Source organism: Lithobates pipiens, unplaced genomic scaffold, assembly GCF_037356315.1.
Source record: "Lithobates pipiens isolate NorthernLeopardFrog02 unplaced genomic scaffold, aLitPip1_a1.2 Scaffold_10, whole genome shotgun sequence".
Taxonomy (NCBI): Eukaryota; Metazoa; Chordata; class Amphibia; order Anura; family Ranidae; genus Lithobates; species Lithobates pipiens.
Window position 1 is genome coordinate 230,520,549 of NW_027507686.1, and position 22,250 is coordinate 230,542,798.

At 42.5% G+C, this 22,250-nt stretch overlaps 1 protein-coding gene across 3 annotated transcripts in view; it reads right to left on the reverse strand.

The window, feature by feature from the left end:
• Window positions 1–22,250, reverse strand: part of NAT10 (N-acetyltransferase 10) — a 65,832-nt gene that overhangs the window by 4,028 nt on the left and 39,554 nt on the right. For all 3 annotated transcript variants that reach the window (XR_013263955.1, XR_013263954.1, XM_077462741.1), the window contains exons 12-25: window positions 20,607–20,743; window positions 20,377–20,501; window positions 16,710–16,860; window positions 13,615–13,711; window positions 13,386–13,502; window positions 13,095–13,196; window positions 12,117–12,191; window positions 10,033–10,149; window positions 9,804–9,937; window positions 8,118–8,166; window positions 7,169–7,265; window positions 3,704–3,814; window positions 3,432–3,604; window positions 2,192–2,311 (exon numbers count right to left, since the gene is read on the reverse strand). Coding sequence is in view for 1 of the 3 variants with exons in the window: in XM_077462741.1 (XP_077318867.1) it covers window positions 2,192–2,311; window positions 3,432–3,604; window positions 3,704–3,814; window positions 7,169–7,265; window positions 8,118–8,166; window positions 9,804–9,937; window positions 10,033–10,149; window positions 12,117–12,191; window positions 13,095–13,196; window positions 13,386–13,502; window positions 13,615–13,711; window positions 16,710–16,860; window positions 20,377–20,501; window positions 20,607–20,743 (1,605 nt within the window). In the remaining 2 variants the exon portion in view is untranslated. The remainder of the gene's footprint in view (window positions 1–2,191; window positions 2,312–3,431; window positions 3,605–3,703; window positions 3,815–7,168; window positions 7,266–8,117; window positions 8,167–9,803; window positions 9,938–10,032; window positions 10,150–12,116; window positions 12,192–13,094; window positions 13,197–13,385; window positions 13,503–13,614; window positions 13,712–16,709; window positions 16,861–20,376; window positions 20,502–20,606; window positions 20,744–22,250) is intronic.

Below are 22,250 nucleotides of genomic sequence, written 5' to 3' on the forward strand. Positions count from 1 at the left end.
ACACACACACGGATGGAGACACACACACACGGATGGATGGATGGATGGAGACACACACACACACAGGGATGGATGGATACACACACACACAGGGATGGATGGATGGATGGAGACACACACACACAGGGATGGATGGATGGATGGATGGAGACACACACACACAGGGATGGATGGATGGATGGATGGAGACACACACACACAGGGATGGATGGAGACACACACACACACAGGGATGGATGGATGGATGGACACACACACACACACACAGGGATGGATGGACGGACACACAGGGATGGACGGACACACACACAGGGATGGACAGGCATGTCTCACCCTCGGCTTATACACGAGTCAATAAGTTTGCCAGTTTTTTTGGGGGTAAATTGGGGGCCTCGGCTTATATTCGGGTCGGCCTATACTCGAGTATATACGGTACATTAAATGAAGGTACAACATTTAGCAACATATTGCTACACTTAGAGGCGCCTCTCTTCTCTTTTATACTCTGGAGCTCCTCTGCTGGATTTTGCTTCTAATCCCCTTGTGGAGGCTTCCATGTGTGGATGGACATTTTATGGTTACACAACCTATCACATTGCTATAATCTTTTTATATGGACTATAAACTGAAGGAATTATGAATAAATGGTTGCAGAACGAATCATCCATTATTTCTTATGGGGGAAATTCACTTTGATATACAAGTGCTTTGGATTACAAGCATGCTTCCGGAAGGAATTATTATGCTCGCAATCCAAGGTTTTACTGTATACCGTTTCACTGAGCGCCGACAGTATAACCATCACCATACTTCAGTGATGCCAGCTATTTTTAAATGCTAATTTTTCCTGGAGTTCTTCTTTACATTTACCATTGAAATGGTTTTCTTATATCCGTTTGATAAGTGCAAAAAAAAAACAAAAAAAAAAAACTTTCCAACGGAAAATGTGCGATCCGATCTTGTTGTCAGAAAAGCCGATCGTGTGTGGGCTCCAGACGACTTTTTCCGTCAGAATTTCTGACACATAAAGTTTGAGAGCTGGATCTAAAATTTTCTGACAACAAAATCCGATCATTTAAATTCCGATCGTGTGTAGACAAAGTGCCACGCATTCTCAGAATAAATTACGAGACGAAAGCTATTTGCTACTGCCCTTTTTATAGTCTTGTCGTATGTGTTCTACGTCACAGCGTTCAGAATGATTGGATTTTCCAACAACTTCAGGCCAAAATCCGTTGGAAAAAATCTGATGGATTTTGTCGTCGGAATGTCCGATTATGTGTACAGGGCATTACATTGCCCCAAGCGTACTCTCTGGACAACAAAATATTTTCCCCAATTTGGTATAGAAAACGGGAGAAGGATCACAAGGTGAAAATGAAGAAAAAGTCTGAAAACAAAACTAATGCAGTTGGACCCTAAAACGTCCCATTAAGCATTGCAAGGCTGACAGTTATAAGCATGACTCCCAAAGGCCGAGGCACGATGGGACTTGCAGTCTAGCAACACCTAGAGGGCCACAGATTGCGCTCCCATGCCGTAATTAAAGCGGAGGTCCACCCTAAAATGGACTTCCGCTCATCGGAATCCCCCCCCCTCCGGCGCCACAATCGGCACCTTTCAGGGGGGAGGGGGGTGCAGTTACCTGGATAATCCAGGTAACTGCACCCACTTCCGGGCTAGCTCTCTGCGGAACGAGCGTAGGTTACGCCCCCGTTCCGCAAGCGCCCGCCCCCTTCAGCAAGTGCCCCGCTGCCTGCTGGGAAACACACAGCTCCCAGAGGCAGCGGGGACCGTCTGGATTGCGCCGCGCGGCTCGCGCATGCGCAGTAGGGAACCGGGAAATGAAGCCGAAAGGCTCCATTTCCTGATTCCCATACCCAAGATGGCGGCGGGACCCGGCAGCCGAGCGAGCGATCGGCTTCGGGTGCCGACATCGCGGGCGCGCTGGACAGGTAAGTGTCACTATTTAAAAGTCAGCAGCTGCAGTATTTGTAGCTGCTGGCTTTTAAAAAAAAAAAAAAAAAACGCGGAGTCCCGGCGGACTCCCGCTTTAAAAACAAGAATCGGAGTATTGATAACCTGGCTTCAGCAATTCATTTAACCTTTTATTTTAAGGTGATAATTACTGTAACTCCAAAAGAAAACTCAATCTATTCATCATAATACAGAGCTTTAGGAAAAAAGTTACCTGGACAATTTTGCGGATGACGCGGTTAAACAGACCCATTAGCTGACTGACGGGCAGCTCAATCTCCTTCTCCAGCTCATCCATAGACTTGTGCTGCAGCCCGATTCCCAGGAGCAGAGCCTGGGGGGAGGGGAGAGGAGAGGCCAGCATGAAAATCACTACAAGGAAGATCATAACAAGCATGTAGAAAATATCCGCTTTCTCCAGAGAACATTCACCAAACAAAGGGCATCTTCTCCGTCCAACAACCAAGGACATACTGGCTGGCAGGATGTTGCTTACTGCATCCGTTGTACAACCACACAGCACTTCCAGGACTACGTGAAATACACTTTATTACCAAAAGTATTGGGACACCTGCCTTTACATAAACTTGAACTTTAATGGCATCCCAGTCTTAGTCTGTAGGGTTCAATAAGGAGTTGGCCCACCCTTTGCAGCTATAACAGCTTCAGCCCTTCTGGGAAGGATGTCCACAAGGTTTAGGAGTGTGTCTATGGGAATGTTTGACCATTCTTCCAGAAGAGCATTTGTGAGGTCAGTCACTGCTGTGGACGAGAAGGCCTGATACACAAATTTTGGGTTGAGGTGAAGGCCAGTCAACTTCCTCCAACCCAAACTCGCTCATCCATGTCTTTATGGACCTTGCTTTGTGTACTGGTGTGCAGTCATGTTGGAACAGGAAGGGGCCATCCCCAAACTGTTCCCACAAAGTTGGGAGAATGAAATTGTCCAAAATGTCTTGGCATGCTGATCCTTAAGAGTTCTCTTCATTGGAACTAAGGGGCCAACCCCAACCCTGAAAAACAGCCCAACACCATAATCCCCCCTCCACCAAATGATTTGGACCAGTGTACAAAGCAAGGTCCATAAAGACATAGATGAGCAAGTTTGGGGTGGAGGAACTTGACTGACCTGCACAGAGTCCTGACTTCAATCCGATAGAACATCTTTGGGATGAATTAGAGTGGAGACTGTGAGCCAGACCTTCTCAGCCACATCAGTGCCCAACCTCACAAATGCTCTTCTGGAAGAATGGTCAAACATTCCCATAGACACACTCCTAAACCTTGTGGACAGCCTTCCCAGAAGAATTGAAGCTGTTATAGCTGCAAAGAGTGGGACAACTCAATATTTAACCCTACGGACTAAGGCTAGGATGCCATTAAAGTTCATGTGCGTGTAAAGGCAGGTGTCCCAATACTTTAGGTAATATAGCGTACATCGCAGGACTACTTACATTTTGGGCAACTGACAGGTTGAAGCTTCCAAGTCGCTGTAGAAACACCAGTCGTGCGATAGAGGGTATGAGATCCATGATGAGGTGGTAGTCCACCATGTTCTGAGAATACATCTCTAACCTCTTAAGGTCGTACGGCGTAAAAGAGGCTTCCAGCTCTACACGAGTAATCACTGCAGGGGGGAGAAGACGATGGAAGGCAGAAGATTTAATGATACTCAAGCCCAAAACACATAAAAAAAGAAAAGAACAGAAATGATACTTTAACGCACAACTCTGAGATTCTTTCTTGACGTTTTTGTTCTGTAGCATATTCAGGGCCACCGATGGGGAGAAACTGCTGAACTGATAGGACAGTAAAGATAGGAAACGTCTTCGGAAATCTGCATGAAAAAAACAGATCCAAGTGAGAGTTCAGTACAAAGATTAAACCACCTAATCCGATCCCCTCTGAGGAGGAAGATGTATGCAAGAGAGCGCCCTCTTCCTGCATGGAGGAAAACCTCCATCATATGGACTGGAGTTAATGTTTCTATAATTATAGGTTTTTAAAAAGGTTTTTTTATGTTTTAAACTGATGTTTCATCCCTGATTTTTTTATTCTACAAATAAAGCAGTTGTAAATCCTAATTTTTATACTTCAAAATGTAGTGTGTGGAGGTAGAGTATAATAATTCCTACCCCGAGGAGGGACCATTCCTTGGAAAGCAAATACAGAAGTACAAAATAGTCTGGGACTTTAAATGTACCCCTTGGGTATAATAAACACTAAATCAATCAGTTATATAACAAACATTATTATTCAAAATATCACAAAGTTTAAAAAGGTTTTAAAAACATATCCTCAAAAAAAGTTATCCTGGCCTTGAGATCCGATTTTTTAAGCCAACGCATTTTGCAGCCTGACCCACGCTTCATCAGGGCCTCAGATCCTATTATCCAATACTGCAACAGTATACAAAAACACACAATAATTGGTGATGGGTAACCTTTCTTTAACCAGTTAAAGTGGTTGTAAACCCTTACAAACCACTTTGACCTACAGGTAAGCTTAGATTAAGGCTTACCTGTAGGTCCAAGAAATATCTCCTAAACCTACATGGTTTAGGAGATATTTACAAAAAGACAGCCACCATAGACAGCTGCACGCAGATCACGGCGATATGCCGCTCGTCTTGGCTCCCGTGCGATGTGCGGGAGTGACGTCATCGCGGCTCCGGCGAATCACAGCGGGATACATGGCAGCCGGAGGAGGACCACTTCGGGGGCTTGTTCTCAGGTAAGTTATTCATAATGAGCTAGTATGCTATGCATACTAGCTCATTATGCCTTTGCCTTGCAGGTTGCATTTTTTATTTTATTTTTTTAATAGCCTTTACTTCCTCTTTAAAGAGGAACTGCAGTCTGCACACATAATTTGTAATAAAAACATCTTTGCCATTCTGAACCTTCCCTCCAACCACTTTGCATATTATTTTATAATTTAAATATATATATATAAATACACACACACACATATATATACATATATATATATATATATATATATATATATATATATATACACTGTACTTGCCAAATATGCTGCAGAAATCTCCCTCCACCGAGTCTGGCAGCAACCATTTTAACTGCGGCCAGCTGAAGCTGCTGCCTGTTCACTTCCTGGATTTACACAGACACACACCTCCAGCTCTGCAGCTCTCATTGGCCCTCTTATGACTCACCCCCTCCCTTACCAGACAAGAAAAAAAAGGAAGTGGGCTGTATAAGGTATTTACTGGCAGAAAAAAATTATTTTACTATCCAAAGTTAAATCAACAAAGGCAGAAGATTTAATAGATACAAAGATGAAAAAAACCTTTAAGGACCAGGGCTTTTTCTGACATTTGTTGTTAAAAAAACTAAATACTAATTTAAACTTTTAAACAGAGACCCTAGAGATAAAAAATAGTGATCATTGCAATATTTTATGTCACAATGTATTTGTGCAGTGGTCTTTTAAACACTTTTTTTTTTGATAAATATACACTTTCATGAATAAAAAACAAAACAAATTAAAAAACAAAACAAAAAACCCAAACAAACAGTAAATTTAGCCCAGTTTTTTGTGAAAGATGAGATTACGCCAAGTAAATAGGTACCCAACATGTCATGTTGAAAAGCTGCGCACACACGTGGAATGGCAACAAATTACGGTACTTAAAAATCTCCATAGGGGACGTTTTAAATTTTTTTACAGGTTACTAGTTTAAAGCTATTTTCTTAATAACGATCATGCCGATACCTCACATGTGTGGTTTGAACACCGTTTACATATGTGGGTGCGACATATATATGAGTTCGCTTCTGAGCACGAGCTCAGAGGGACAGGGCCCTTTAAATGTTTATTTTTGCTCATTTTACTTTTTATTTTTACACTGAACCTTTAAAAAAAAAAAACCTTTTTTGATCACTTTTATTCCTATTAATAGGAATGTAAACATCCCTTGTAGTAGAAATAAGTACGACAGGTCCTCTTTATTGTGAGATCTGGGGTCAAAGAGGCCTCACACTTACAAAATGAATTTGACGTTTCCCAATAAAAATAAATGGGCCCTTTAAAAACGTTAGGCGTCACTCCGGTCCTCCAGGGGCATAGAGTTGAGTGTGGGCTATCTTGCCCTCACTCGACTTCCTGCCCATCGCTCCATGGGATCAGATTGTTTTCTGAGCTACCAGTGGCTCCGGTAAGTAGGGAAAATGACCGGGAAGCGGCGAGGGGGGGTCATTTCTACCGCTGCCCATAAAAGTGATCCTGTGATGAATTTGCCGCCGAGACCACTTTTATGTAAAAGAGGATCACCCACTGTTTAAAAAAATACCAGGGTTATGGCAGCTAGCTGCTGTCATACCCACGGCATAGAACGTCAAAATAATGACATTATATACAGTGGGCAGTGTAGATGTATTACGTTTTGATACTCATGTTTGTGTCAATGTCTATTGTCGAATGTGGGCAATTCTTTGAGGGTTTGGAAAAACCCTCAAAGCTACTCATCACCAACTAATATGCACTACTGTACAGGTGACCATTTTTTTTCATTAAATTATATGTAATTATAGTTGTTTATATTATTCAAATGAATTCACCCATTTTTGTGAGAATTTATAATGGATAGGACTGTCGAAGATAGTCAATTATTTTGAGACCATATAATATGTATAATGATATGTTGAATATTCATGGTTTCATGTGGTTTTTTTTGTATACTGTTTCAGTATTAGATAACAGGATCTGAGGCCCTGATGAAGCGGGCCAGTTCGCGAAACGTGTTAGCTAAAAAAAAAAAAAATAATGAAAAACCACACACAACAAATCGGATCTCAAGGCCAAGATAACATCACCATGGACAACTGTTTTGAGGATATGTAAACCAAACCCTTTGTAAAGCACTGATATTTTAAATAAAAATGTAACTTTTATAACTGATTGATTAGTGTTTATTATGCCCAAGAGGGTACATTTAAAGTCCCAAACAACTATGTGCTTTTATATAAAATTTTTATACTTGCATGTTCTGTGCAAGTATTGCACAGAGCGGCCCCTTAACTCCTCTTCTGCAGTCGCCCGCTGGCACTGTCTGCGCCTGCTCTTCAAATGCCCCACACAATGCCGCTTGGTCCCTCCCCCCACTGGATTTGATTGACAGCAGCAGAAGCCAATGGCGTGGGTAGAGCTGTTTTTTACACATTCATACCTTTCCAAAATGCTGTCAGCCAAGGCTCCTGTTCAGATTCTTCCTCTTCCTGAAGACTCTTCAGCATAATGCAGGAGTGCTCCCCCGTGAGGTCATTCTGAGGTAAGGCAGCATGAGGTTAGGTAGCAGATACTTGTATCAAAACACATGTCTGGTGAAGAGGCTTCATCACCGATGGCCACAACTATACCAGGTTGAGAAATAGCACAGAACCAACAGACTCCTCACCCCCTGAAGTCTTATATCAACATTTTTACATAGGTGTGGTCAGGACTTTTTTTTTTCCCTCAGGGAATAGGTGTAGGCACTCGCTCCTTCTGAATCAACCCCGAGTCTGCGCCCCTTACCCACCTCCGTGCATCGTTCCTTGGTTCCACCCCTCTACCCACCACCCAGCATTGATCCTTTTAGAGGATACAGAATCAAGTATCATTTTGTGGTACAAATTTGTATAGAATTTGTTAATAAAAAGAAAAGCAGTAAAAAAGATCCACAACAATACAGATTTCCAGCAAAAACTGTATTATGAATCAACAGCCCTCAGAGAAAATCAATTTTAGATTCCAAATATGTCAAAAATGGTTACAAACAAGCAGCTAATGTAACAGGACTGAAAGTGTTGATAAACTAGATTTAGATGAACAGGAGGGCTTACACTGTAAGCAGGATGCAGTTCTGTACTGCAGGAATATACAAATGTCTGCTTGCAGCTCAGTGTACATAGAATGCCCCCGGAGAGCCCCCAAATAATCAACAATCCACCATGCAGCTTCCTGGGCAATAACTGGCATGCCTCCTCTGATGCCTTCCTATAGTGAGCAAGACTGCCTGTGGCATTTGGCAACCCATAGGAAGATGTAGGATGGGGGTAAAATGAACCCGTGGGTTCAATTCACCGATGTCATTACACCAGTCTAAAAAAAAAAAAAAAAAAACAATAAAAACTCACTGGAGTCTGACGTAGGTATACAGGAATAAAGCCAGCTCGCTTCCAGAACCTGAAGAAAGAAAACAGATTAGACGCTGAATCTAATGGGCAGCTGATATGATAAATAATCAATAGACAATATCCAAATAAAAACCATAGACGATTTATGGGGTCTTAACAGACCACTAACATTAATCAAGTTCCATTGGATTGAACATGGAATGTTCATGCACTTCTGGGTTTCACTGTTTTCCAGCAAAGTGCAAAATGCACTCCCAAGCGCCCATGTTGTTTAAACTTTGCTTGTCCTCAATTGCTTCTGGGGCACAGCAGAGCTTACACGTTCATGTGGCTTAGCATTGCTGGAAAGAAAAAGAATGCACTGCACATGTGGCTCCTTCCAAAAAAAAGAGAAGCATGCTGCCATGGTGCTGAGAATGAGTGTCCATGCTCTATTATAAGGGAGAAGATAGGGCAGGCTTTAGGGGAACCAGCAGAGGCCTACAGGTGTGCCAATCACAATACATTTTTTATTTTATTTTTTGCAAAGGGGGAATAGTGCATTGTAATATACTGGGCCCCCTCGTCTGCAGAAGCCATTTTACACATATAATAAACTAAGCCTTCAAAAACAGCACTTTGCCTTTGATACTTGTGACAGAACGTCCAGCACTCAGCTTGGTTGGGTGTATCAGTCAAGATATAACTTCCACTCTAAAACCAGAAACCAGGTATTTATAGCGGAATATTGCACCCAAGATCTAAACGACACTAGCTTAGGTGCAAACTGGAACTCACTTTGTCAGATCAAATCAGATAAGAACTTGATCACTTTATGCAAACAGTGAAATAATTAACATAGTTAAAAAACAGCCAACATAAACAGTAATCAAATTAACCGTAAGCTAATTAGTCACCTAGACAAGCCCACCCATACCATTCGGCACCATTTCCCCAGTAAGGCCTAGGGCTGTCCAAATCTCTAAAGGATTAGCAGACAGATACAATAGGTGACTCAATTAACAAAGGGAATTCACACCTAGGAGGCACACAATGTGGAAATAAAACCATAGGAGAAAGTCACCTTAGTAAAAAAATTATAGCAGGAGATCCCAACATCAGGTTGTTTTTAGCAGATTACATTAACATCTGCTCTAAGTCTCACAGTCTAGGCTGGTTTGGGCACAAAGGCCCCAAATCTATATACAGGTCCCAGGTTCCCAGAGTCTGTGCGTTTCGGGGAGACACAGACCCAAACCAAGACCACTCCAAGAGTCCTCCAGCCCCCCCCCCCAAAAGAATAGAGCCCCCTCAAAAGCCATGGCCCATAGGCAAAAGGCTACCCTGCAATCCCCTCCAAAAAACCCTGTCCTAGTTGGGTCTGTCACAATACCAATTTCTCCAGTGATCCCCCACTGCTCCTTCCTTTGTTGCAGCTTCTACTTAAACACTTGAAAAATGAACGCTTAGTAAAGTGGTAAAATCTCCCCCTCCATCAATGGTGGCTAAATCCGAGCGCTGCATCATGACAGAGGGCCACGTGCTCCCTCGTACCTGGGATTACTAGGTATTTTACACCAGGCTTAAGGGAGGAAGAAGGGAAAGGGGGCCAATCAAGAGGCAGGTATAAGTAAATTTGGGGGATGTACACAAGCACTGTTGCAATGCTTTAAATAAGCAAGGTGACAATGTCTCTATGTAGGTTACTTCAGCAGCTTTGGTGTTAATCCATAGGACACCCCCAGATAATCCAACTTCTCCGCTGGTCTCTCACTGAGTCGGAGCAGGAGGGGCGGCAGGTTCTTCCGAGGTGTTACCGTCTCCTCTAAAAGGCTGACTGCCTACAAGGGGGAAGCATATGACATTACATGACACAGGTCATCAAAAATTACTAAAATACCACCACTGACCGGAAATCCTAACAAGAGATTCTCACCTCACTGCTTATTGAAGTGATGTCTTGGGGTTTATTAATGACATTTTCTTCCAGGCAGGTGAACTGTCCCTCATAATACATCTGCAGCAACTGCAATGCTTTGCTTCCATAACCCATCTATAAGAAGGTAAATCACATTGTCATAAATTGCTCAGAACAACAATTAGAGATGATGTATGGAACAACCTTCTCTGGGTCCTACTCCGCAAACTGCAAGACCTCTGAACCATTCTACTCTGTCCGGAATTTGTCATCAGCTATATGTCCAGAAGTCTGTTGACACCTGACTATCACATCCATATTATGGTCAAAAGTATGTGGACACTTCAAAATGATTGAATTTAGGGGTTTCCAGTAAAGGGTTACTGCAGCATACAGACATTTTAAACATTTACTTTGGGGGAACGTCCTTTTCTGTTCCAGCATGACTGTGCCCCTGTGTGCAACGCCAGCCCCATAAAGACATGGTTGGAAGAGTTTGATGCGGAGGAACGCAAGTGACCTGCAAAGAGCCCTGACCTCAACCCTACTGAACTTTTTTGGAATGAAATGGAATGCCGACTGGAAGCCAGGTCTATTCATCCAGCATCACTACTCACACCTGACCTCACAAATTTTGACTGAATGGGCACAAAATTCCCTCAGACTCACTCAAAATATTGTGGAAAGCCTTCCAAGAAGCATGGAGGCTGTTATAGCTGCAAAAATGGGGCCAGCTCCATAATAGCCATGGTTTTGAAATGGGATATCAAGTTTATTTAGGTGTGATGGTCAGGTGTTTTCACACTTTTGGCCATATAGTGCACCTCTCAGATGGCAAAATCTCCCTGCAAAAATGCCTTTCACTAAAATGTAAAATGAAAAACATACCGTATTCATCGGCGTATAACACGCACTTTTTCCCCCCTAAAATCAAGGGGAAATCGGGTTTGCGTGTTATACACCGATCCCCCACCCTTCCTAACCTTTTCTGACGCTCTCGGTGGCTTTCAGGTATTTTCTGCCGTTCTCGGGTATATTCGGCCGTTCTCGGCTATTTTCAGCCACATTCGGCCGTTCTCGGCAGCTTTTGGAAAGCCGAAAGCCGCCGAGAATGGCCGAAAATAGGCGAGAAGGGCCGAAAATAGCCGAGAACAGCCGAAAATACCCGAAAGCTGCCAAGAATGAGCGCCGCCGAGATACACAGGACATCTGCTCTGTATCTTGGCGGCGCCATTTTTAAAATGGCAAGGAGAAAAGCCTGGAAGGCTGCAATGCAAGGCTGCAAATGACTGACAAGGCTGCAATGCAAGGCTGCAAATGACACTGATAAGGCTGCATTGATGGGCATTTAAATGTAAGTTTTTTTCCTTAAACTTCCCTCCTAAAAGTTTTTTTCTTTTAAATTCCCTCCTAAACTTGGGGTGTGTGTTATACACCAATAAATACAGTACCTTACGGTAATACATTCTTTCAAGGACAGCAAGGGGCACATTTTGGACAGACATCCAAACTAGAACAACCATCTCTGAACAGGGTTGGGGGCCTTCAACACTATCTGTCCCCCATATTTACTGCTGTTTTAACATCTCTACCATTTTGACAACAATTCACCCCTTTTGCTGTGCAAGTTGAAGTTATGCAGACTTCCTGACACCAAGAATCAGATTAAATGAGAACAGGTTGGTTCTGCAATTTCCACACCTCCCACCCTGTCCCTGGACAATCAACTTCTACACATTCCACGATGACTGGGTTCAGATGTCTGTGCGACCTGTGTGGATATAAATGTTGGACTATCTGCCTGAAACTGAAGATGCAGTTCGGAGAAGCTACAAAACATGTTCAAGATTACAGAATAAGTCCAGTTGAATGTGAGAAAATATTTCTAACTAAACCATCACCTGGATAAACGAGAACCTTCACAGACAATGTGACTTTATATTGGCAGTAATCTTGTCACCATATTAAAATGTTGGATCAGTTTGGTCCCCAATATTCTGACATATAGAGTTACACATTGTACAGGCACAATATAAATGAACATGTATTGTATTTAACCAACAGACACTCTGAAAAGGATGACAGGAACATAAATGCATTACCCCTTGGTAGTCTGGGTGAACAGCAATCCGCACAACTCTTCCTCCAGATAAACTGCTAAAATCTGGGTCTTGAAACTGAATAATGTTGGAAAACAAAGTATTAATAACAAATGTCATGTAAAGCCCTACGCCAGGCATACAATCTAAAAGACCATCTACCCTCACTTTGGGGCCTTTTTTTATATATTATCATTTAAAAAAAAAGTTTTGATGCAGACACATCCTGCTATATTACGACTCCCAAGAGCCCTGACATTCTTGGAAGTTGATAGATCTAGTATGACCAGGCTTGTAGGGTGGGCTGACAGATACTGGAGGGCCAGTTCATTCGAGGGGAGTAAACATTATTTGTCAGACTGCATCATCATGCAAATTGTTTCATGTACCGTCCTCTTGTGACGGCCACAACAGTGCTCTGGTCTACAGGGGTTGTAACCCTGGCTTTGAAAATAATAGGGAAGTTGCTGGGGCAATTCAGTCAGCAAGCAGCCTCAAGCTGTAGTGCAACTATAGAGCACAGTGTAAGATGTGGGGTGTTCAGAGATCAGGGATACTGCATTACAATGAGGAGAACATTAGGTGGAGAAATGAAAAGGCAAACGGTCATGAGAGAATAAGAGGCTGCTAATGGTGACCTCTCCTTATGAGAATGCTAGATTCCACCATACTAAATCCTTGGTTTCAAAGCTGACCAGTGTTGCTTATATGCCACTTTGTGTTGGTCTATCACATAAAATCCCAATAAAATACATTTTCGTTTTTGGTTATAACATGACAAAATGTGAAACATTTTAAGGGGTATGAATACTTTTTTCAAGGCACTATAAGTCAGACACAGCTATTCAACTAGCATTTGCAAAATAGGCCAGCAATGACAGCCCCCCAACAACCTTCAGGACAGTCCTTTAAATCCATTTTAAGACACAGCATATAAAGCTACAGGAGAATACATATAAAACCACATGGAGGGGTACATACCTGCTCCGACACTGTCCAGGGGATGAGATCCCCGGAAGCTTTCTTCCCCCGGGAAAGACTGCTCATGACTGACTGACGTGAAATTTCCCCCTCCAGACAGACCTACAGGAATAGCACAGAGCAGCTTGTTATTGGAGAAGACACAGTAGATAAGTGTCTGAGTTGCCCATAGAATCCACCTTACAAATGCCATGTATAGCATTGCTATGGGCAACATAAACAGTACACAAAAACCAGCATGCCCTTTTGTGATAAACTTTGCTAAAATTCTACACAATGCTTAGTGGTTACCTGAAGTACAGCCAAGACCTCTGGCAAGGAATTCTGGGTAGGAGGTACTGGTGGGAGGAGGCAGAAGAGGTGATGAGCCGGGGCGTCTGAGAGCATCTGAAGGTCATTGGGTGAATTCTGCAATGAGCGCAATCATTAGACACAGCTAGAGTCCCATTCCTTGACTTAAATCTCCTTATTTATCTTGGCATTTCAATCTGTTCTATATGAAAGAATTAGAAGTCCAAACCTTGTAATGAGAAGCAACATAAAGAGCCATTAACCTCTGCAGGAATGATTCGGATGCCTTGTGGTAGCAGAACAGAGTGTCCCGGTTTACGTAGTATCTGTTACAGAATGTTAAGTATATCTTGGACAACTACTGATTATAAAAATGTCTTCTGTACAACAGAATTAAAATACCTGCCCCTAAATCACGTCAATAACGGACACTTTACCCCCTTCCTGCCCAGACTAATTTTCAGCTTTCACCGCTGTCACATTTTGAATGACAATTACTACACTGTACTCAGATTTTTATCTTTTTTGCTTTCAAATAGTTTATTGATAACAAGCTTAGAGAACAAAAAGTCACTGTTACAAACAGATTTCCAAAGAGAAAACACATTGCATCAAAGTTTCAAACATAAATAAGGAGTCAGGCTACATTCAGATATACGAAATGAACTACACGCTAGAGCGCAAATTAGAACTTGGGCCTACAACTCACAGCACTAGTAGTATCGCAAGGGCAGAGTCCAGTAAACACTGGAAAAAATAGGAGGGCGGGGCTCGATTTTTATCTTTTTTATTCTACAGATGGAACATTCTTTTAGGGGCATTTAATCACTGCTAGATTTTTATTTTTGCTAAATAAAACGTAAAAACTTTTTTTTTTTTTATTTCTTAGTTTGCAAAGAAGTCATTTTCCTTCTTCACTGATGTGCGCTAATGAGGCGACACTGATAAGCTGCACTTAGGATCAGTATACATACCCCTTTAAATGTTGCACATTTTTTCATGTTACAATCAAAAATGTAAATTAATTTTATTATGTGATGGACCAACACAAAGTGGCACATAATTGTGAAGTGGAAGGAAAATGATAAATGGTTTTCAATTTTTTTTTACAAATACTTAAAAAGTGTGGCGTGCATTTGTATTTAGCCCCCTTTACTTTGATGCCCCTAACTAAAATCGAGTGGAACCAATTGCCTTCAGAAGCCGCCTAATTAGTAAATACAGTCCAACTGTGTGTAATTTAATCTCAGTATAAATACAGCTGTTCTGTGAAGCCCTCAGAGCAGGGATATGCAATTAGTGGACCTCCAGCAGTTGCAAAACTACAAGTCCCATCATGCCTCTGCCTCTGGGTGTCATGCTTGTGGCCGTCAGTCTTGTTATGCCTCAGGGGACCTTAGTGAACAAACAGCATCATAAAGGCCAAGGAACACACCAGGCAGGTCAGGGATAAAGTTATGGAGAAGTTTAATGCAGGGTTAGGTTATAAAAAAAATATCCCAATCTTTGAACATCTCACAGACCACTGTTCAATCCATCATCCGAAAATGGAAATAGTATGGCACAACCGTAAATTTACCAAGTTATCCACCTAAACTGACAGGACAGGCATTAGTCAGAAAAGCATCCAAGAGGCCCATGGTAACTCTGGAGGAGCTGCAGAGATCCACAGTTCAGGTGGGAGAATCTGTCCACAGGACGACTATTAGGCTGCATTCACACTACAGCAATTTGAATCGCTGGCAGATCTGCCCAAGATTGGACAACGCCGATGTGTGAATGACAAAACGCAGAACTAGTATTTGAGATGCCATTCATATGAATGACACCTCAAAAACGTGGTGCGGGTCTGCCCCGATTGTCACGCGATAAAATGTGCCGCAATTGCGGGACACATGTCGCCCAAAAATATAGTTCAACAGCTACTTTGGGGCGCCATGCGTCCATGCGCTGTGCAAGCCGTAGCTCTCCTTTTGGTGTGCTGGAGTACTCTTTGTATGCCAGCAGGTTTTAAAGATTTATTTTTTCTTACAGTTTGTCTTTAAACATACTAGATGCAGCTTTAAAGATTCATTTTTTGGGAACATGTTACATACACCCATTTTTAGAGTGGAACATGTAACCTGTTCCCACTGCTGCAGCTGTTCGCCGATCCCCTCTCTTCCTGTGACAGCAGAATGGGGAGAAGTTCCCTGTACTAGCTGTCACTTTTTGAAAAGAGTGCGGCTGTGAAAGGGCCATGTCCCCGCCGGCATGTTATTCATTCACAGAGTTCTGTGAATAAATGAACTACAAATACCAACATCCTTTGCAAATGTTGACTTGTAGTTCTCAATGAACTAAGAGGGTGCTGATGAGCGCTGCAGTTGTTCATTGAGTCTTCCTGTCAGCATGAAAATGCCTGGCCGTATGAGGTATGGGCAGACAGCTTACACTCACAGTCTGCAGGAGTCCTGCATGGCACCAGCAATATTCGCTCCAGATTTCCTCGCCGGCTGGAAGCGTCCATCTTCCTTCCGGTGTCACGGACTCCGGCTCTGTGACTGGCTGGAGTCGTGTGCGCGCGGGAGCCGCCAGTCACGGCATGTCCTTTAATGTAAACGGCACGTCGCGACCCTTCTAAAGTGCGCATGCGCTGAACAAATCAGCGCATGCACAGAAGGAATCCTCGTACGGGGAATTGTAAAGATCTCCTAAAGCATGTAGGTTTAGGAGATATTTCTTGCACCTAGAGGTAAGCCTTAATCTAGGCTTACCTGTAGGTGAAAGTGTGTTGTAAGGGTTTACATCCACTTTAAAGACCATGGATATAATAAGTGGCCCTCCCAACTCTGCTATTCACACTCTCCGGGGCCAAGCTACAAGGGAGAGAGGGGAAAAAATGGGTTGGAGAAAAAAGGGGGAGAGAGGGGAAGCATAGTACCAAAAATAAAGAATAGAGAGGGGGTGGGGGTCGCCACCAACCACCCTCCTCATCCATCTTTGAGGAGTAGTATGGGTAGGAATATTACATCATAGACATTCAGTTGAAACTACCATGGTTTAGAATCGTTGAAGCTATGAGCAAATATCAACAGGTATCTTGTTGTAAAATGTGCATTTATAATTTTTTTGGAAGGTGAACTTATCCCTTAAAAACTTCAGTGATCTGAACTGGATAGATTGCTTTAAGCCCCTTCAATTTCATAATCATTACTGCTTTTTCTGGTGCCCTACTGAATAATTTTGAACATCTTCATGTCTGTCAGATCTCACAGTGCGCATACATGAATGGACACAGTACTATTCTGGGACTAGTCAGTAAGGTACAAAAAAAAAGGATACAGAGAGCAGGTCTCAGGCAGAGGACACCCACTTATCATCCTGCTGATGTTCAGGCAATCTAAACACAGGAGCTCATTCAGCCATTTCTCCACGGCGTCTCCCGGAGCGTAACGTATAGATTCCTGCAGAGATACTTCATGGAGGGTACGAGCTGGAAGGAAGGGACAAAAACATACATAAATCAACACGAAAACAGCTCGATTCTCGGATGCAAGCATAGAAAACGCTAAAATTACTTTCAGAAATGGTTTGCAAAAAGCTGAACACAAAACCGGCTGCTATAAGTAAAAAATAAAAATAAAAATAAATAAAACATTTATTCATCTTTCATGTCAAAGAGTATCACTGAGAAAATCTCTCTCAGTCTTTGTTGACACAGTAAGATTCAATGTAATTCTTAATACAGCACAGAACAATTATTTTGGGTACGCAGATTATACACATCACTTATGCCTCTGATCTAATGTCCCTTTATTGGCCATGTGGACTCATGGGAGGGTCAGTATAAAAGGTGGACTTCAGGTAATCCTAGTAACTGATATATATGCCTAGAGTACTTACCGTATGTGTAGTCTGTAAATGTAACCTGTTACAATTCAAACTGAAAGTGTTACTAAACCCAGGACCCTGCATTCACTAGATCTGTTCTCCCACAGTACTCAGAACATGGAAATGCAATTTTAGTAAATATAAACTGATAAATACTTTTTTTCCATGAGCAGTATATAGCAGTCTTGTGACGTCTATCAGTTCCTGATAAAGCTTGTAGGAGGAGTTTTAATACTGCACCAAGCTGTCCTATAAGGATCCAGAACCCCTCACCCTCTGTCTGGACAGTGCTGATTGGCCCTGTGCTGATCACATTCACTCTCCCAAGAAAAAAAAAAAGAAAAAAAAAAATCGCTCTAGTAACACACACAGAACTGAGCATGTGCAGCCTGACTCCAAGGACTCTGTCTTATCCAGACATGTTCTGGAGTCAGTGGAAGAAGGGGAGGATCAGAGAAGACAGGATCAAGCAGGCTTTTTACACAATGCAGAGGATTAACCTCTTAGATTCCACAGTAGGTATAACAAGCATGCTTTACTGCATATACAGACTGATTTTACTGTTGTGGGTTTAGTAAGACTTGAATCTCTAATGGAAAAATGCATAATCAGAAATGAGCCAAAGCTGTCAAAACAATCACATGATCCAGAGATATGGGCAGCTGACGTTATATAGTACAGTACTAGGCAGGTGTGAAAAAAATGTATGGAAATGAAGAATGCTTTCAGAAATAGGATGTGTTAAGATTTATTTTTATCAAGTAACAAAATGGAAAGTAAATGAAGAGAAATCCAAGTCATATCACCATTTGGTGTGACCACCCTTTGCCTTCAAAACAGCATCAATTCTTCTAGATACACTTGCACGCAGTTTTTGAATGAAATCAGCAAGTAGGTTGTTCCAAACATCTTGGAGACCCAACCACAGAAGTGGATGTCTGCTGCCTCAGATCCAGATCCTTCTGTCTCTTCATGTATTCCCAGACAGACTCGATGATGTTGAGATCAGGGCTCTGTGGGGGCCAAGCCATCACTTCTAGGACTCTTTGTTCTTCTTTACATTGAAGATAGTATGGCTGTATGTTTGGGGTTGCTATCCTACTGCAGAATACATTTGGTGCCAACCACACGCCTCCCTGATGGATAATATCTGCCTGTATTTCTCAGCATTGAGGACACCATTGATCCTGACCAAATCTCCAACTCCATTTGCAGAAATGCAGGCCCAAACTAGCATGAAACCCTCCACTATGCTTCACTTTTGCCTGCAGACACTCATTGTACTGCTCTCCAGCCATTCGCCAACAAACTGCCTCCTGCTACAGCCAAATATGACATTTTTCTGCACCCCAGTTCCAATGTTTTCATGCATAGCTGAGTCGCTTAGCCTTGTTTCCACATCAAAGGTGTGTTTTTTTTGGCCACAGTTCTTCCACAAAGACTTTTTGCCAGTCTTATCCTGACAGTAGATGGGTGTACCTGGGTCCCACCAGTTTCCCCCAGCTCTGTGCTGATGGAAGTGCTGGACATCTTCTAATGTTGAAGGGAAGTGAGCATGATGCATCATTCATTTGCTGTATGAGGTTTCCTTGGCCGACCACTACGTCTACAGTCCTCAACGTTGCATGTTTCTTTGTGCTTCTTCAAATGAGCTTGAACAGCAAATCCTGAAACTCCAGTCTGCTTTGATATCTTTGCCTGGGAGAGACCTTGTTGATGCAGTGTCTTGTTGCTGTGCTCAGTCTTGCCCTGGTGTATGACTTGTGACATAAGGTGTTCCACAACCTCAGCAGCAGAGTCTGGCTGTTCCTGACCCAGTTCTAGGCCTCCTACACAGCTGTTTTTGTTTCAGTTAATGACTGTTTAAACCTACACAGGATGTTGATGATCAATGGCACCTGCTTGGTATAACTGGTTAATTATACACCTGACTAATCCTCCAAAATCCCTGACTTTGTGCAAGTGTAAGAATTAATGTAGGTTTAAAGCCAAAATGGCAGTCACACCAAATATTGATTTGATGTAGATTTTTCTTCTGTTAGCTTACTGTGCATTTTGGAAATTGATAAAAATAAACAGTAAAAATATATATTTTTGAAAGCATTCTTACTTTACAGCATTTCTTCACACCTGCCCAAAACTTTGGCACAGTACTGTAGATCTCAACGTTTTCTGTAAAAGCAAAGCAGCACTTAGACTGGCTATTCTGTAGCATACATATGCTAACAAGGAACATACTGACAGAAAGAGATAAAGTGACCCTCTTCAGGCTTCTGCTCTCCTTTACTGTCCAACCACTAGCTGAGGTCTGGGAGATGACCTAGCTATCCAACATAACGGTGGTAGAGAACAGTTGGGTCAGCAGCCTGGATGTGCTGGTCGTCAGGGCTGTGTAAATCCCAGGACTGGCAGAACAGAAGTATAAATCTTTTGTCATTTAATCAGCTACTGGATGTGGGTTTCAAAAGTGTATTTAGCAATTTGGCAGGATTACATCAATGTATTAAAACATATCCACTGATGAAATCACATGACGATACGCGTCGGGATTGGGCCACGGATAGACCGGAAGTGACATAAGAGTACGAGCTCGCCACTCGTGGATGTTATGCCTTGCTAAAGTTTTTAAATGTGAGTAAAATCTAGCTGTTTTTATAGTACAATATTTTGAGAAAGTATATCACACTATTGGAGCACCTTGTTTACATATCACCACGGAGGCGACTAGGAGGAACCTCAGGATTACGTTTAAGGAGGCATTACCGTATATCCCATCCCGAGGGCAGTATCCATTACAGAGAGAGCCCCAAGGATTCCCCATGAGAGTTATTTAATCCAATGCTGTTCCCTTACAGCAGTAAGGTGAGAGGCCTGTGAGCACTGAGGTGTCATACACTATAAGAAGAAACACCATCACCTTTATTCACCATTATATAATTGTTTTATTAGTCGCTTATTGGCACTTGAGTTTTGCAGATATTATTGAAGCATCATTTTATGTAGTCATCCTTTTTATGTATATATGCACATTCACTGCATAGCATTACATGAACTGTTTATTTACTGTTAACAGCGCAACATCATCACTAATTTCAATGTATTAAACACAGTACTCTACCTGAGGACAGGAGCTGGGTGCTAGTGTTTTTGTTCTCTGCAGTGTTGGAGACCTGACTTTCTGCACTCTGCTGGCGGAGCTGCTGAATCAATTTGAGTGAAAGGGAGCGGCCAGTGCCTTCATATCTAGAAAAATGATAAAAAGGTGAAAAAATTAAAAACTTACATTCTTCTACCATAGTCCACACTTCCATGTGTTACATCTCCAGTCCCTCTTTCTAAGGAACTCACCCATTGATTGTAGATGCCATGAAGACCAGGTAGGGCCCCATAAGACTCTTTACTAGAGGCAGAGGGATAGCGGCTGCTTCATCGATCACCACCAGTTCCGCCTGACCCAACTTTACGGCATCTGCCGGATGGATGTACTAAGGAACAAGAGTTTACCAACATTAGCATCTTCTTGATAAATAAAACATCTTAGGTCAGCCATAAGAGGTTAGAACAGCCTCTCTTAACCTTTTCAACACAGAGGAACCCCTGAAATAGTTCTCCGGTCTCGAGGAACCCCTGCTAAAAATTTGAACTCTACAACTCATACATTAGTGTGATGGTCAGAGGGAAGAATGGTCCTTACACTTGTGGTCATTGGGAAGAATTACCTCCTTACAGATAGCTAAAAAGATCAATGGTGTCAGTGGGAACTTATCTGAGAGGCAGAAATTGCCCAATGCTGAAGGAACCCCTACAACCTCTGGAGGAACCCTGGTTGAGAATCAGTGGGTTAGAATCTTGGCTGGTTCAGCAAGAACCGACCAAGGATTCTAACCATTAGTGGGCAACCTGAATGTACCAAGTTGATCGATCAACTTGAATATAACCAGCCTGCCAGATTCACTTACGATTATTGCAAGTGGCTGCTATAGCCGCTAGTGATCATCGCTGTCTTCTTCTGGTCGGGATGGCTTTCCCCACCGGGAGAACACAATAGCCCGGCAGGAGGGATTGCTGCATCAAGAAATTCGCTCCCTGTATGGCCGGCCTTAATCTCCCCGACGCTTTGCCCCAAGACAAATATCAATTTAATTATTCTACAGCATCCTTGTATCTCTAGGGACACTAGTGTGAGCTGTCAAGTTAAAAAAAAAAAAAAAAAAAATAGCAAATTCTCTAGTTCTACAGACCTATTCAATAGACGACAGTAGAAGTGTATAAGCCCATCATCTCCCGTCTCACCACTCGGGGACTAAAGCCCAATACATACGGTACAATTGTTGGCAGGGGATTGTCTGTTGACAGACTGTTGTCCTAAAATCTTACCGTTAGTACACTCCTTTTAACAATTGTTGTCCAACTTTCGACCAACAAATGTTGGATGACAGGCTAGTGAATTTGACATCAGATTTTCGGATGGTCAGTACACAAATTCGTCACACAAAAGTCGAAAGTACAAACATGCATGATCGGAATCAATGCTTGCCAGACATGAAATTAGCAGAAGGGGCCTAAAGGGTGGCGCTCAAGAGCTGAAATTGCTTGTAGTACGTCACTAGGTTCGTGTCTGCGGCACGACAATTGTGTACCGTTTGTATGCAAGACAAGATCCTGGCACACGCCCTTAAGACAAAAATCAGACACTCATTTGGCCAACAACTGTACCGTGTGTAAGAGGCTTAAGGGGGGTCATAGATTATACAATTTTCTTGCACAATTTTCCTTTATATTTACCAAAAGCCATATAATATGAGGTCAAACCTAAAACTACACAATTTGTATGCAAGCAGACAGGCCCTTGGCACTACCATCATGGATGCTCAACCTGTGGCCCTCCAGCTGTTGCGGAACTACAAGTCCCATGAAGCATTGCAAGCCGCTGACAGTTACACACGATTCCCAAAGGCATGATGGGACTTTTAGTTCTGCAACAGCTGGAGG